General features: G+C 39.9%; 1 protein-coding gene across 2 annotated transcripts in view; it reads right to left on the bottom strand.

Annotated features, from left to right (window-relative positions):
• Positions 1-15,937, bottom strand: part of PARP4 (poly(ADP-ribose) polymerase family member 4) — a 121,877-nt gene that overhangs the window by 8,249 nt on the left and 97,691 nt on the right. The window contains exons 28-32 of one of the 2 annotated variants that reach the window (XM_037037281.1): positions 15,458-15,538; positions 14,362-14,457; positions 13,457-13,579; positions 7,502-8,587; positions 5,955-6,054 (exon numbers count right to left, since the gene is read on the bottom strand). In XM_037037281.1, the coding sequence (XP_036893176.1) occupies positions 5,955-6,054; positions 7,502-8,587; positions 13,457-13,579; positions 14,362-14,457; positions 15,458-15,538 (1,486 nt within the window). The remainder of the gene's footprint in view (positions 1-5,954; positions 6,055-7,501; positions 8,588-13,456; positions 13,580-14,361; positions 14,458-15,457; positions 15,539-15,937) is intronic. The other variant, XM_037037282.1, reaches the window with a different exon arrangement.

Here is a 15,937-nt window from a genome sequence, read left to right as displayed (position 1 = left end):
TTGAACTGTACGGAAGTCCGACAACAACGAACCATTCAGCCAGACCAGTAAGAGGGGTAGAGTCAGCGGTGGAGCCAGGTTGGGCGGGAAAGATCGGCCTGACTGACCCAGGAGCGCAGGTGGCTGTCGGCAGATCCCAGATGTGGGGAGGCAACAAGTGGACCCAGTGGGGGCGTAAGGTGACTGGCTGCCCACGCGGTCACACATTCGCGCATAGATAAACCAAGCAAAGGAGTGAGCAGTGAGACAGACCACGCAGGCTAGGGCCCCAACGACAGGAATTAAAGCCTAAAAGCACCAACTGAAAAAACTTTCAGGGTCGAGGTGCCCGGAGAGGCTCCTAGGCTCACAGAGAGTTTGTTGGAGAGACCCACAGGGTCTTGGAGGGTACACAGGCCCACACACCCGGGACCCGGCACCAGGGAGGACAGGTTTGCTTTCGGGAAGCAGCAGAGGGGACCAAAATCCGAGAGAGAGCAGAACAGATGCCATTGCCCCTCTCTGACCCCACCCCCAAATACAGTGTCACAACCCAGCAACTGGGTCACCCGGCCCTGGTGAGCACCTAAGGCTCCACCCCTCAAACAAAACAGGTGCGAACAGACCAAACATTATGGCTCAAGAACAGCTCAAAGCCCCAGAGCCAATAATACTGAGTGACCGAGAAATAGCCAAACTATCAGGTACACAGTTTAAAACACTGGTGATCAGGATGCTCACAGAACTAGTTGATTTTAGTCACAAATTAGAGGAACAAATGAAGGCTAAACTAATTGAAATGGAGGGAAATGCACAGGAAACCAACAGTGATGGAAAGGAAACTGGGACTGAAACCAAGGGAGTGGACCAGAAGGAAGAAAGAAACAACCAAACAGAAAAGAAGGAAGAAACAAGAATTCTAAAAAAAGAGGAGAGGCTTAGGAACCTCTAGGACATCTTTAAACATCCAACACCCAAATGATAGGGGTACCAGAAGGGGAAGAAGAACAGCCACGAGTGGAAAACTTATTTGAACAAATAATAAAGGAGAACTTCCCCAATCTGGCAAGGGAAATAGACTTCCAGGAAATCCAGGAAGCTCAGAGAGTCCCAAAGAAGTTGGACCCAAGAAGGAACAACACCAAGGCACATCATAATTACATTAGCCAAGATGAAAATGAAGGAGAGAATCCTAGAAGCAGCAAGAGATAAGGGGACAGTCACCTACAAAGGAGCTCCCATCAGACTGTCAGCAGATTTCTCAAAAGAGACTTTTGAGAAAGTACACAATATAATTGGAATCTTACAGTTATTTGTCCTTTTCTTGCTGGATTATTTCATTTAGTGTAATGTATTTGAGGTTCATTCATATTGCAGCAAGTGTCAGAATTTCCTTCCTTTTTAAGGCTGAATCATATTCCACTGTATGTATATACCTTGATTATCTGTGTTGCAAATATTTTACCCCAGTTTGTTGCATATCTTTTTCACATTTTAAATATTTTTTATTTTTAATAAAAAAGAGAGATTTCCGCCAAGATGGAGGCATAGGTGGAAACACTGTGCCTTCTCCCACAACCAAATTTGAATACAACAAAGGTTTGGAGAACAAAGACACAGCCAAAGAACAGAAAATTGAATTATACGGAAGTCCAACTACATCTAACCATTCAACGGGGACGGCAAGAGGGGCAGAGCCAGCAGCGAGCAGGGTCGGGCAGGACAGATCCCCCAACCTAGGTGCGCAGGCAGCCCAGAACCAGTCGGGGTGTGGGGCAGACTGACCTCGGTTGCACATTCGCGCACACTGAGATGGGCCACGTAGGCCCCAGGGGGCGAACCCAGTGGAGGAGGGCTGACGGTAGTGGCATACTCGCGTGCAGTGGGACAAAACGCGCGGGGCCCCAGTGACAGTGGCAGCTGCAGCACCTGTTGTGGCCGCAGCAGGAGGAGGCAGATGGGACGCCATTGTTCCTCGTTGACCCCGCCCCCACATACAGTGTCACAACCCAGCAACTGAGTTGCCCTGCTCTGGTGAACACCTAGGGATCTGATCCTGCTATGTAACAGGCACGAACAGTCCAAAAGATGGCACAAGAAGAACTCAAAGTCCCAAAGTCCATAACTCTAAGTGACCAAGAGATTGCCAGCCTCTCAGATGCATAGTTCAAGACACTGTTTATCAGGATGCTCACAGAACTTGTTGATTATAGTCACAAATTAGAGGAACATATGAAGGCTAAACTAATTAAAATGAAGGGAGATGTCCAGGAAACCAATAGCAATGGAAAGGAAACTGGGACTCAAATCAATGGAATGGACCAGAAGGAAGAACGAAACATCCAACCAGAAAGGAATGAAGAAATGAGAATTCAAAAAAATGAGGAGAGGCTTAGGAACCTCCAGGACATCTTTAAACGTTCCAACATCCGGATTATAGGGGTACCAGAAGGGGGAAAGAAACAGCCACGAGTGGAAAACTTATTTGAACAAATAATAAAGGAGAACTTCCCCAGTCTGGCAAAGGAAATAGACTTCCAGGAAATCCAGGAAGCTCAGAGAGTCCCAAAGAAGTTGGACCCAAGAAGGAACACACCAAGGCACATCATAATTACATTAGCCAAGACTAAAATGAAGGAGAGAATCCTAGAAGCAGCAAGGGATAAGGGGACAGTCACCTACAAAGGAGTACCCATCAGACTGTCAGCGGATTTCTCAAAAGAGACCTTACAGGCAAGAAGGGGCTGGAAAGAAGTATTCCAAGTCATGAAATCCAAAGACCTACAGCCAAGATTGCTTTATCCAGCAAAACTTTCATTTAGAATGGAAGGACAGATAAAGTGCTTCTCAGATAAGGTCAAGTTCAAGGAGTTCATCATCACCAAGCCCTTATTATATGAAATGCTAAAGGGACTTATATAAGAAAAAGAAGATGAAAAATATGAACAGTGAAAGGACAGCAAACTCACAGTTATTAACAACCACACCTAAAACAAAAGCAAACCAAGAGGACAGCTAGATCAGGAGTGGAACCATAGAAATGAAGAACACATGGAGGGTTAGCAACAGGGGAGTGGGAGGAGGATAAGGGGGGAGAAGGTACAGAAAATAGCATAGACAGTAGGTAGAAAATAGATAGGGGGGAGGGCAAGAATAGTGGGGCAAAAATAGAATCTAAAGAACTTGAGACATGTGGTTATAAACTAAGGGGGGGGAGAATGGTGGGGGAGGGAGTGTGCGGGTGGAAGGGAATGAAGGGGGGAATAGAACAACTGTAATGGTATAATCAATAAAATATATTTTTAAAAAAGGAAACATAACAAAAAATAAAATAGACATTGCTGATGTTAATGCAGTTGACTATTTGTCTTTTTCTTTATGGCTTGTGCTTTTTCTTTTTTTTTCATTAAGAAATTCTTTTTTGGGCCCTGGCTGGTGTAGCTCAGTGGATTGAGCACAGGCCTGCGAACCAGAGGATCGTGGTTCAATTCCCAGTCAGGGCACATGCCTGGGTTGCAGGCCAATTCCCTGCAGGCCAACTTCCAGCAGGGGACACATCGAAAGGCAACCATACATTGATGTATCTCTCATTCTCCTCTAAAGATAAATAAATAAAATCTTTAAAAATGTATTTAAAAAAAAAGAAACTCTTCTTTGATTGATAAATCAAGTGTTTCCAAATGTTAACATTTGGGAAATTTGGAAAGGATATATGGGAGTTCTTTGTACCACATTTACAACTTTTTGTCAGTATTCAAATTATTTCAAAATGAAAAGCATTAAAAATGTTTCCTATCTTAAAATCATAAATGTATTTTCTTATATTTTTTTCTAAATGTTTATGGTTTGCCTTTCACACTTAAGTCTTCAATCTATTTGGAACTGATTTTTGAGTATGGTGTGAGGTAATAGGTCAAACTGTACTTTCTCTCTATTGTCTGATGGTCCTAGCACCAGACAGTGATTAAAAAGTACATCTGTGGTATAGTGCTTGGTCATTAGAGATCCTTATATGGCCCTTTTCAGGTTTTAATGGACAGGCTGAGATATTTATCAAGTCTCTCTGTTTTTGCCGTCATTTGAAGACCAAACTTGTCTCCCCAACACTTGGCAGTGGCTGAAATTTCTGCTCAGCTTTTGCTTGGACAGCCAAGGATCTGAGGGAATTTATAGGCAGATTTCAGAACTTCCCCTTCCTAGAATTTTCCCCCTTAATTTCCAGCCACTCTGGCAGCCCTGATCATTACGCTGAGAATTTCATCATTATGCTGAGAATTTGTTTCAGTTCTAACCCCCATGTGCCTCAGGAACAGAGAAGTGCCTTCAGGTGAAAAGATCGATAAACATGGCATATGCCTGGTTTGCCCCCTTCTTTCAAGGACTGTGTCCCCCCTCCTTCCTCCAGTTCTGCCTGTTGTTTTTTTTTTAATCGCATTCTAGGCCTTGAGCAAGAGGCTTTCAGGTAGATGTCCGAGGCTAGTAAATGTCATTGGCAGGAGTGTTAGTTAGACACAAGCTCTTCTATTATTCCAGAAACTAGAAGTCTCTCATATGTAAATTTTAATTATTCCTTTTTAGTGTAGTGCAAGTTGAACAGGTGAAGAGTCTGTCGACCCTGGAACAGGTCTGAAAGATGAAGAAGACCCTGGCATTTTAAAGGTGATGGCAGGGGAAGTACCACTGCTATTCAATGAATACTTGCTAGTTGTTTAATAATGTTTTTTGTTTTAATTAAAACAATTTCTTAACCCAGGGCTAGTGTTTGGCCTTCAAACTACGTGCTGGTTTGAGGATGTCTAGGATCTCCTCATCCATCTGATTCATTATTATAAAAAGGAACATGTCGGGCTCTGGAAGAGACTGACTGACTGCTCATCAAATCTGTCTTCTTCAGGGCACAAAGCCTTGTATCTAACTAGGTCTCTGTGACTAGTTCCTGCCACATTTTTTTCTTTCTCCCTCTTGTCTTTCTAGTAAATAATGCCAGAGTCATTTTAAAAGACACGTGTTGATGATGGTAGAGCCACAACATGGAAACAGCTTGGGTCTCTAACTGACTACGTGGAGTGGAACTTCCCTGCTGACTGAAATTTGACTGGGACATGGTCAAGAAAGTAATCTTTGTGCCAAGTGACTTAAGATTTGGATTTTTTAAAATAGCTGTTATTGCTACTTATGCTAATAAATTTGCACAGGTAATACCATTATTATTGGTAAAGATATGACAAGAAACCCAAGCTAATCCCCAATTTCCTTTGTTCATTAATAAATATAATTCTACTCACTGTAACTTACAAGGGGGACCCCCTAAAAACAGAATTATCACTGGAGTGTGAGCCCCTTCCACTTTGTAGTACAGGCTTCCCCAATAGGTAAGTGTTCTAGGAACTCATCTGTATTAGAGTACCAGCTGATATTGTGTTGATGTTGAGAGGCTCAACATCAAAAACTGCTGATGTGGAGAGGTTGCATTTGGCTTCAGTGAATTTTTTTTTTAAATTTGACTCTTACAGTGTGTTTGCCCCTTTTCATGATGGGTGACTTACAAGCACACTTGCCCACACTGCACTGAGTGTTCAGCAGTTTGACCAAAAATGACATGCCCCCGTACTCCACTCACCCTATTCACCCAATCTCACTCTGAGCAACTTATTTTTTTGTTTCCCCAGATGAAAAAAGTCCTCAAAGGGAAATGTTTTTCCAATGTGTAAGAGATAAAACAAAAACAGTGGAAACATTAAAAGGCATCAAAATTAACAAGTTCAAAAACTGAGCAGTGGAAAAAAAGCCCAACAGGTGTACTGTATCAAACTGAGAGTACTTTGAAGGTAACTGAAGTTGAAACATATAAGGATACACATTTTTTAATAAATTCTGGTTTGGGGGAGTTCCCTTGTATGTTACTATATTAATGCACTCACAAAAGATTATAACAATTAGAGCATGTAATTTAATAAATTTAAACAGTAACTTACCTAGAGATCGAATGCCTTTTTGTTCAAGAAAACTGTTTAAAATAGTTGTATTAAGATTTAATATACATCCCAGTGCTGGTGTAAGTTTCCAGAAGCCATCCTATGAAGTTCAGAAAACAAATTTAAGCAACATTCTTGAAATTTCATCACATAAGAAGTTATGGGATAAATATATTTCCAATTATTTCAATTGAGCTTAAGATATTTCAATTCAGTCTAAAATTTTTATTACTGTAAAATCAAAGTATTGTTGGTAATCTCATAGATACTATAAACACTTAGTATCTGGTAACATTTATAAAAAGTCTAAAAAAGGCTCATGTGTAAACATTTTAAAAAATGGTATTATATCTTTTCTTTTAACATAGCTTTGTTTCTCAAAACAACATTCCTCAAACTTTTAAATAACGTGATTTCTTTGTTAGACATTTAAAAATGTGTGCTTATGATGTCTGAAATGTGAAAATGACTATTTTTACTAAATATAAAATTATGTTGAATATACTTTTTACAACCACTTCCTCATGCTCACTGTCTCCTGTCCAATGCAGCCAAGCATCACTGCTTTTCAGGCTGACCTTTGTCATATGCTTATGAGAGTGAGGTAAGCTTCTACATGGGGATCTTAAGCTTAAAGTAGACAGACCCTGGGTCCCAGAGGAACTCATACAGGGAGCAGAAAAGAGTGTGATATCATAGACAGGTTCACATATTAAAGCACAGGTTTCAAACACAAGGCCCGTGGGCCACTCCACCTTGTTTTATCCGGCCCACTACCTTGTTTTTACCCAGTGGCAGCACTGAGCTCTTGCTTAATTGTTAAGGAGTAGTTACATTTATACAGTCATAAAATTACATTTGGCCCTTTGAAGGCAACCACAAAGCTGATGGGGCCCCCAGTGAAAATGATTTGACACCCCTGTATTAAAGGTTCTATGTCCATAATTTGAAAAATACCTGCAGTGATAATATGTGCCAACCAGTCCCAAACAAGTACCAGGTGGTATTTTATCTTGTCAGCCACTCCTTATAAAGGTATTATTACTATGCCCGCTTTGCAGATTGAGGATACTGAGACACAGAAAAATTAAGGCACTTGTTCCAAGTTACACTGCTAACAAGTGGCATAGCCAGGATATAAGCCCCAACAGTCGCTCCAGGGTCCAGCAGTGGCTACCCATGCTGCTTTTATGTGCATCTTTCTGGGTAAGGACAGCTGGGCAGCTGTTATCTTCTTTAAATCTTAAACCACAATATGAAGTAGACACTATTATCATTTCCCTTATGGATAAAGAAACTAAGGCTGAGAAAGGTTATCTGACTTGCCCCCAAATCATCAAACAGCAAGCCTGGGACTCAAACTTAATCTTAGACCAATAAGTTGCTGTTGCTACTAAACTACTTTACATCAAAACACATAATTACAGCAAATCCCTTAACTCACTGTGTACTGGTAATATATAATTCAATGACCAGCTACTTTGAATAGTATTGTTCTCAACTAGGAAGAAAATTAACTACAGATGTAGGAGAAATAAGACTAATACCTCAGTTTGCAGACGGAAGAGTTCAGACGCAGCCACAGAATCCTTCCAGCTTTCTTTGCAGCCTGCGTCATCCTCCCTGTTTACCATCGGAAAGCTGCTTCTTGTTATATGAGATTTTTTTACCTTTTTTGTAAACCTCCTTGCCATAAACCCTGGTGTTTCATCACTTTTTGTTTCAGAAGAACTTAAGTCAGCCAAACGTGTACCTGGGAGAGAATCTGATAATGCAGTTCTCACAGAAATATTTGATAAAGAAGTCCCAAATGCTGGAAAAGCCTTAAATGATGGAGAAGGCTCATGGAGAACGAGGCCAGTTCGAGGTATTGGCTGCTTGTAACTGGTGCTCAGGGCAACTGGGGAAATTGGAAACTGAGGAGAAGAACCAGGAAGAAGCTGAAAGTCAGACCCTCTGGGTGGACCAGGGGGAGGAAGTGTAGGAGAGAACAAAAGATTCTGCTGCTGAGGAAAGTCCAAGTCAAGGGAACTGTCAGTAAAAGAACAGAATTGAGGTTCTTCTGACATTTTAGGTACATAAGACTCTGTGCAGCTAAACAGGCAACCTGAGAAAGCAGAACCAGTCAAAGATCCAAAAGGTGGGTTCTGGGGAGGCAGGCTGGGAGGAGAATCCACCTTGAGGGAAATGCCAGTAAAATGGCCTCTCTTAAGGCCATTGTCATTCTTAGCCGGACCAAATGGTTTGGGACTAGCAGGAGTACCAAAAAGAGGGCTCTGAGGAAGTAAGCTGGGAGGACAGAAGGAAGCAGAATCAATAGGGGGAGCAGCTAGGAAACTGGCTGAACCTGGGGCAGCAAAAGAGTCAGAAACAACTACTTCTGGTGAAATGACTTTTGTAAATACTGGTTTAGTTCCTGAGTGCTTAAATGAATCTATCTGACTTAAATCCAATGGCATTGCCACATCTCTACATTCCAAATTGTGTGTTAAAGGTTTTTCTGGTAGGTGGGAACCTATGCTGAACCCTCCAAAACCTTCAGACTCTTCCAGCTTAGATGATTTGTGTCTTTTTTTAGTTGAACATTGAAGCTGCAGTACTTCATGCCATTCAGAAGATGCTGAAAGAGCCTGCCCAGAAGAAAAAATTATGTCAGTTAGATCAATGGAACAGAACAGAGAGCCCAGAAGGAAACACATGTCTCTATGGTCAATTAATATTCAATGAAGGGGACAGAAACATAAAAAGGAGTAAAAATAGTATCTTGAACAAATGGTGTTTGGAGATTGGGACAGCTACATGCAAAAAATGAACTAGATCACCAACTTACATAAAAATGAACTCAAGATGGATAAAAGACTTAAATATAAGTCACAACACCATAAAAGTCCTACAGGATAACATAGGCAGGAAAATCTGAGACATTCCCCACAGCAACATCTTCACTGATAATGTCCCTTAAAGCAAGGCATGTAAAGGAAAGAATAAACAAATGGGACCTCATCAAATTAAAAAACTTATGCATGGTTAAAGAAAACAGCAATAAAATGAAAATAGAACAAACTATATGGGACAATATATTTGCCAATGATACCTCAGACCATTGGTTTGCATGATGCTCAATCCACTGAGCAATACCAGTCAGGTGCTGTGTCACATTTTGGTAAGTAAAATAATTTTTTAGGGACAGTCACAGAGGCTTGACTATTTTGCTAAATTTGATGATTCACTCAGAAAAATTATTGTAGCTAAAGTAAATTATCAAGTCATCAATTTAATTTGTAATCTTCATCCTATAGGTTTAGATATGGAAGTATTAAGGTCCAAAGCATTTAGCATAGAAAATATTGTCAATAATGTAATAACTATATATGATGTCAGGTGGATCCTGGACTTATGGGGTGATCATTTTGCAAGTTATCTAAATGCCTAATCACTATTTTGTACACATTATATTGTATGTCAACTGTAATTGAAAATTTTAAAAATTATTTTTAAAAAGTGCAAAGCATTTGGAAAAGTAGTATGAAATAATTCACGATCACACTGTAGAAAACCCAAATGAAGTTAGAACCAATTTTGAAGCTAAATTTAAAAATTTTACAAACAATATACATGTACTATGAGAATACCAGAAAACACAGGTAGACACAAAGAAGAAAATAAAAATCACACAAACTCTTATATCCAATGTTTCTGTGGCATATGTCTCTCCAGGTATTTTCTGAGTGTTTGACACACATTTAAAATAAATATACATTTTCAAGGACCCATTTTGACAATAGGCTGTCTTGCTGGAAGAACAGTAGTTGATCATGAGTTGTACATCCTATGATTTTTACAAAATATGGCACTCAAACAGCCCCTTGTGGGAGTAATGGAGAGTGCAGGGTCACCATCCCTCAGCATGGTCCCTTTTCTGTCTTTTGGTAATTCCTGAGCCACATCCCTGAGGTGGAATCTTGGAAGTCTCAGAATGACAGTTGTAGCTTCACACTGATGCTTTCAGCACACACAGTGCGTGTGGGTAAGGCTGCTAGGACACCTTCCGTTTGCTTCGGCTTACCACTGTATCAACATACACACATCTCCTACCTTAACCAAACTCCCTCAAACCCTTTGTGTTTTCTTAAAGTGTATTTATATTTTGGGTGGGCAATCCATGCCCATGGTTCAAGATTCAAAGTATGCAAAGGGTACACTGCCGTGAAGGGTACAAGCCCCTACAAAACAACCTGGCCACCCGCAGACCATGCTGGATGCGAGTTCTGTCACAGAACCTAGTGTATCTCCTCAGAAATGGCAAACATTCAGACATTTTAAAATAAGAACATAAACAAATAAGCAAAGAAATGTCCATTCTTTAATTTTTGTTTTTCCACAAGGAGTAATATGTTATTTACACTGTTCTCCATCTTGCTTTTTCTGCTTACTATTTCTTAGGGAATCTTCCCATAACAGCACATGAAGATGCCTCACTCTTTTTAAGGGCTGTGTAGATGTTGTACCACACTGCACAGAGACTTCCCTGACCTCCTGTGCCCTCGGCTTGTGGGTGGGTGCCCATTTCAATACTCTTTCTAATGACAATGAGAGCTCCTGTTTACTCAGCTATCAAACGAGAACCAGGCCTGCTTTACTGGCCCTACATGCATTAATTCTTGTAGCCTTCACAACAACCCTGTGTGGCAGGTTTTCTTACTACTTTCAATCATCTCCCATTTTGATCTTTGCCAACCTAACAGATGAAAAAATAGACCTCATTGCAGCTTTAATTTGCATTTCTCTTAGCTATAATGAAACTAAGCATTTTCTCTTATGTTTAAGAGCCACAATATTTCCTTATTCATGATCAAACCCTTTGCCTGTTTTTTACAAGATCAGATGACTGATCTTGTTCTTAATTCATGGGAGCTATTTATATATTAAGAAAATCAAACTGTCTCCGTTAGAAATTTTTTCCCTCATTTTATCACTATTTTAGGATTTTATCTATCATATGCCTAAACTGTTTCACTGTTTGGAAATACCCTTCAAAGACTTCAAGGGATCACCATGCTTGATATTAAACTGCACTACAAGGCTACTGTAATCAAAACAGTTTGGTACTGGCATAGGAACAGACACATAGATCAATGGAACAATAGAGAGCTCAGAAATAAATCCATGTCTCTATGGTCAATTAATATTTGACAAAGGGGGCATGAGCATACAATGGAGTAAAAATAGCCTCTTCAATAAATGGTGTTGGGAGAACAGGAATGGTACATGAAAAAAATGAAACTAGACCATCAATTTATATGACAATAAACTCAAAATGGATAAAAGACTTATATAAATATAAGTCTCAACACCATAAATGTCCTAGCAGAAAACATAGGCAGTGAGATTTCATATCTCCCACAGAGCAATATTTTCCCCAATGTATCCCAGTGTACATCCCAATATAGCCCAGTATATCTTGTAGGGCAAGGGAAATAAAGGAACAAATAAATCAGATTACATCAAATTAAAAAGGTTTTGCATGGATAAACTATCATCAAAATGAAAAGGGAACCAACAATATGGGAGAATGTACTTGCCAATGATACATCAGAAAAGGGTTTAATTTCCAAAATATATAAAGAACCCACACAACTCCATACCAGGAAGATGAACAATCCAATTAGAAAATGGGCAAAGGACCTGAGCAGACATTTCTCCAAGGAGGACATACAAAGGGCCCAGAGACATATGAAGAGATGTTCAACATCATTAGCCATCAAAGAGATGCAAATTAAAACCACAATGAGATATCAACTCAAACCTGTCACAACTGCCATCATTAATAAATCAACAAACAAGTGCTGGAGAGGATGTGAAGAAAAGGGAACCCTAGTGCACTGTTTGTGGGAATGCAGACTGGTGCAGCCACCGTGGAAAACAGTATGGAATTTCCTCAAAAAATTAAAAATGCATCTATCTTTTGACCCAGTGATTCCACTGCTGGGGATATACCCTAAGAATCCTGAGACACAAATTCAAAATTTGGGCACCCCAATATTCATAGTGCAATTTATAATAGCCAAGGGCTGGAAACACCCTAAGTGCCCATCAGTAGATGAGTGGATCAAAAAGCTGGTATATTAACACAACAGAATACTACACAGCACAAAGAAAGAAGGAAGTCCTATATTTTGCAACAGCATGGATAGAACTGGAGAATATTGTGCTAAGTGAAATAAACCAGTCCGTGAAAGACAAATATCATATGATCTCACTTAGAAGAGGAATCTAATGAACAAAATAATGAGTCAAATAGAACCAAAGACATGGAAACATGGAACAAACTGACAGTGGCCAGAGGGGTAGGGGGAGAGGGATCATGGTGGGAAGAAGGGGAAGGGACTAGTGAAAGAACACGTAGGAAGGAGCCATGAACGTGGACAACAGTGTGGGCATTAACTGTGGGAGTGGGGTGTGGGCTGGGTGGAGGAAGGCAAAGGAGGAAAAGTTGGGATAACTGTAATAGAATAACAAAAATTTTAAAAAGAACTATGAAAAAGAAACACACAAACAAAAAAACAAAGACATCCTTAATGTTAGCTTTTTCAGTACAGTGTTGGTTTATTTACTCCTCGGACTCATTTGAAGAAACAGTTGTGGTTTTGTTGTTGATGTCTTGTTTATTTACCACTTTAAAACATACTAAACATTATTATAATGTATGGTACCAGGTGGATACTAGACTTATTAGAGTGATCACTTTGTAAGTTATACAAATGTCTAAACACTATGTTGTATATGTGAAACTAATATAATATTGTATGTCAACTATAATTGACAAAATACATTTTTAAAAATCATACTAAATATGACTTTATGAGCAAAGCCAATGACATCTAATATGTTTTTATGTGCTTAATTGACATAACTTTACAATGAATCCAAGAACGGGAATGTTGCCTATATTGTACAATATTTTCCAAAAATTCCTCTCCTCACAAATTTTTTTCCTTTAGATTCTAAAATTCCTAAAATTTGGCAACTTTACTTCTCTAACCATATTCCTTTTCTTTTGAATATGCCTTTCAATGTTTAGTTAAGCCACATTTCTAAGTTCTATTAAGTCTCTGGCTGTAAAGGCCACACAGTACCGAGCACTATAAACTTTAAGAAACATTGGTGGTGAATTTAGGTTATTAGGTAAGACTTTTAACACTACTTCATGATGAATCTATTATATTACTGAGAGCAAATGACTTTAGCTTCCTGTGTGACACTTTATCTGTCTCTGAGAGACGTGGAACTACACTTTTCCCTCTTTGTACTTACAGCTATATTTCTATATGGTGACTTTCCCACTCATGCAATAGCATTTTTATAAATGTAAAAGTGTTTGTATTTGTATTCTGCATATACAAATATTAAGGCTTTGAAAAATGTTATTTTTCAAAGAGTTCCTCTCACCACCATAAAAACAGGAAAACACAATACAAATCTATGCAGTAATTAATACTCACCTGGGGCATGCTGGCGTCTGCGTGCTCTTCCTGCCAGTTCATGTATGGCAGGAAATCTACATCTTCTTTGGCAATAAGTTCCAAAATATTTGGAGCGCTAGGAAAAGGTGACTCACTACCATCCTATATTGAATCACAATTAGGTAAAAACAAAATAAACATTATCAAGTGAAATGATTATACATTCTAAAGCCCTGTGAATGTTTGGTTTGGAATATATGTGGGTGTCAGATTGGATCCTGCATTTGGGGCCTCAGGTGAGAGTAAAAGAGGCCAATACAGACGTCCTCATTTGAGTGGTGTTCCTCTTTACTGAGCGGTCACTGAAATAAGGGCCTTAAGTTTATGGGCTTTTCAGAGGGAAAGGGAAACCCAGGCCTTTTCTGTTTTTTGAAGGCCTTGGATTAATAAAAAATGAGAAATGCCAAAAATAACAAAATTGAAGTAAATCTTAATGATAACATTAAAAATAATAACATACATATCTCATTTAGAGAAGTTACCATGGGTCCTCACGTTGAGGCCCTGGCTTGATGATCCTCCACCTCTCCCCTCCTTGTTCATCACAGGCGAAGGATGTGGATATTGTCAGCAACAGAGTAAGAGTAATTTTGTTAACGTGTAAATACAAAATAACCAAGGCTCTGGCCAGTATGGCTCCGTTGTTTGGAACACTGTCCCATAAACTGCAGTGTTGCAGGTATAATTCCTGGTTAAGATGCATATCTGGTTCAGTCCCGGTCAGAGCATATATGAGAGGCAACTGATTGATGTTTATCTCTCACATCAATGTTCTCTCCCTTTATTTCCCTCCCTTCCCCTCCTTTTAACTAAAATCAATAAGCATGTCCTCAAATGAGGATTAAAAAGAAAGACAAGAAACATGAATTAACACTATTACATACCCTTTTCTCAACAGCTACAAAGCTTGTAAATTGTGTTATGAGAGAGTTTTCTTTACTGAGTTGAATAATCAGAGATTTTAGGATATGCTTCTTCATCTAGGATAGAATAAAACAAATGCAAACATGTCTTGTTTTATTTTTCATTAAAAGTGTATTAAGTAATCTAAAAGGTGTTATTCTGTAAAAAGCAAATCATTTCATAAGTAGAATTTCAAACTAAATATTGAGTCAATGTCCCTGTCTAAATATCTCAGGTTGGTGACTGAAAGTTCCCTACTCAACTGAGCAGCCAACTCCTTGAAGGAATACTTCTATTAATAGAGCCCTTTGTAGATTACAAAGAACTCTCACTCTGGAGTATGCTGAACTTCTGACATCTTTTACAGGAAGTCTATGTGCCCCATTTTCAAGACCAGACTCTAAGGCATGGACAGGTGAAGTGCCTTATTCAGGACTGTCTGGTGCCAGGGCTGGTCAGGTTCCCAGACATAAGAGGGCAGTAAGCAAAATGAACTTAAGGCTATAACATAAGGGCAGCACAGGAGAGTGCTGAAGGCATGGGCCACATATCATGAGCAGTAACTGTTTGCAAGGGAATCGGTGGCTCTGTGGCATTCTGGTACCCTCTTTGGGGGATGGCATTGAGCCCTAATGCTTCTAGATTCATTTTAGATCAGAGCCTCAGAGGGGCCAGCAGGGCTGTCCTGGCTGAGTGGACCCCTCAACCAGGGGCCTTGTCAGCTTAGAGAGGAGGGAGTAAGGTGGCTTTTTCTATGCTGTGTGTCCATAGGCAGGTTGCCCACCTGTCCTACACCTGGCTCTTTAGCAGGATGAGGGGACTGTGACCATCAACAGCATGCAAGAGCTCTGATGACAGGTGCTTTCAGAGCCCTCCTCCAGCCTCTCTCTGATAGTCACAATCACCATGTAGTTCTCAGGAAGCCACAGAGCACCCTGTACCCTGACATGACAATACATGCCCCTGATACTGTGTGTATCTCCATCCTGCTAGCCTCATTCTTCAGGTCCGTGGAAAAGTCCATTTAAGAAGAGCCATTAATAGAGCACAAAGATTTTTGCTGTGAAAAGAGCAGACCTCATGATCAATTGCATTTTCGTGGAGAATGCCATCTTCATAATCTCTGATCAGGGCTCGTGCTGTCAGCTTGTGAATCATCTGTGTGAGCAGCAAAGAAGGAAAGATCTGAATGTCTTTTAATTGCAGTCATACACAGAAACCCACTTTTAAAACACAGGTATAATCTACATATACTAAAGCTCACTATTCTAAAGTGTACAGTTTGATAAGTTTTAATAAATGTACACAATTGTGTGACCACCACTGAAATAAAGACACAGGGTAGTCCCTTCAACCTTATAAAACCCTGCGTGTCCCTTTGCAGACACCTCCAGCACCTGCCAACAGCTCACCTGTTTTCTGCCCTTACAGTTTTGCTTTTTCTATAAAAGGCCTTTGCCAGTTCAATTTATTTTAAAAACTCCAAATTATTCTATTGTAGGAGGAGCCAGCTTAGTGCTGTGATGCCCTAGCATGAGTGTGGTCTCCATGCTGAAG

The sequence above is a fragment of the Sturnira hondurensis genome, unplaced genomic scaffold, assembly GCF_014824575.4.
Source record: "Sturnira hondurensis isolate 20B ecotype Veracruz unplaced genomic scaffold, ASM1482457v3 Scaffold0022910, whole genome shotgun sequence".
Classification (NCBI taxonomy): Eukaryota; Metazoa; Chordata; class Mammalia; order Chiroptera; family Phyllostomidae; genus Sturnira; species Sturnira hondurensis.
Note: the sequence above shows the minus strand (reverse complement) of the source record. Positions and strands in the feature narration are given on the sequence as shown.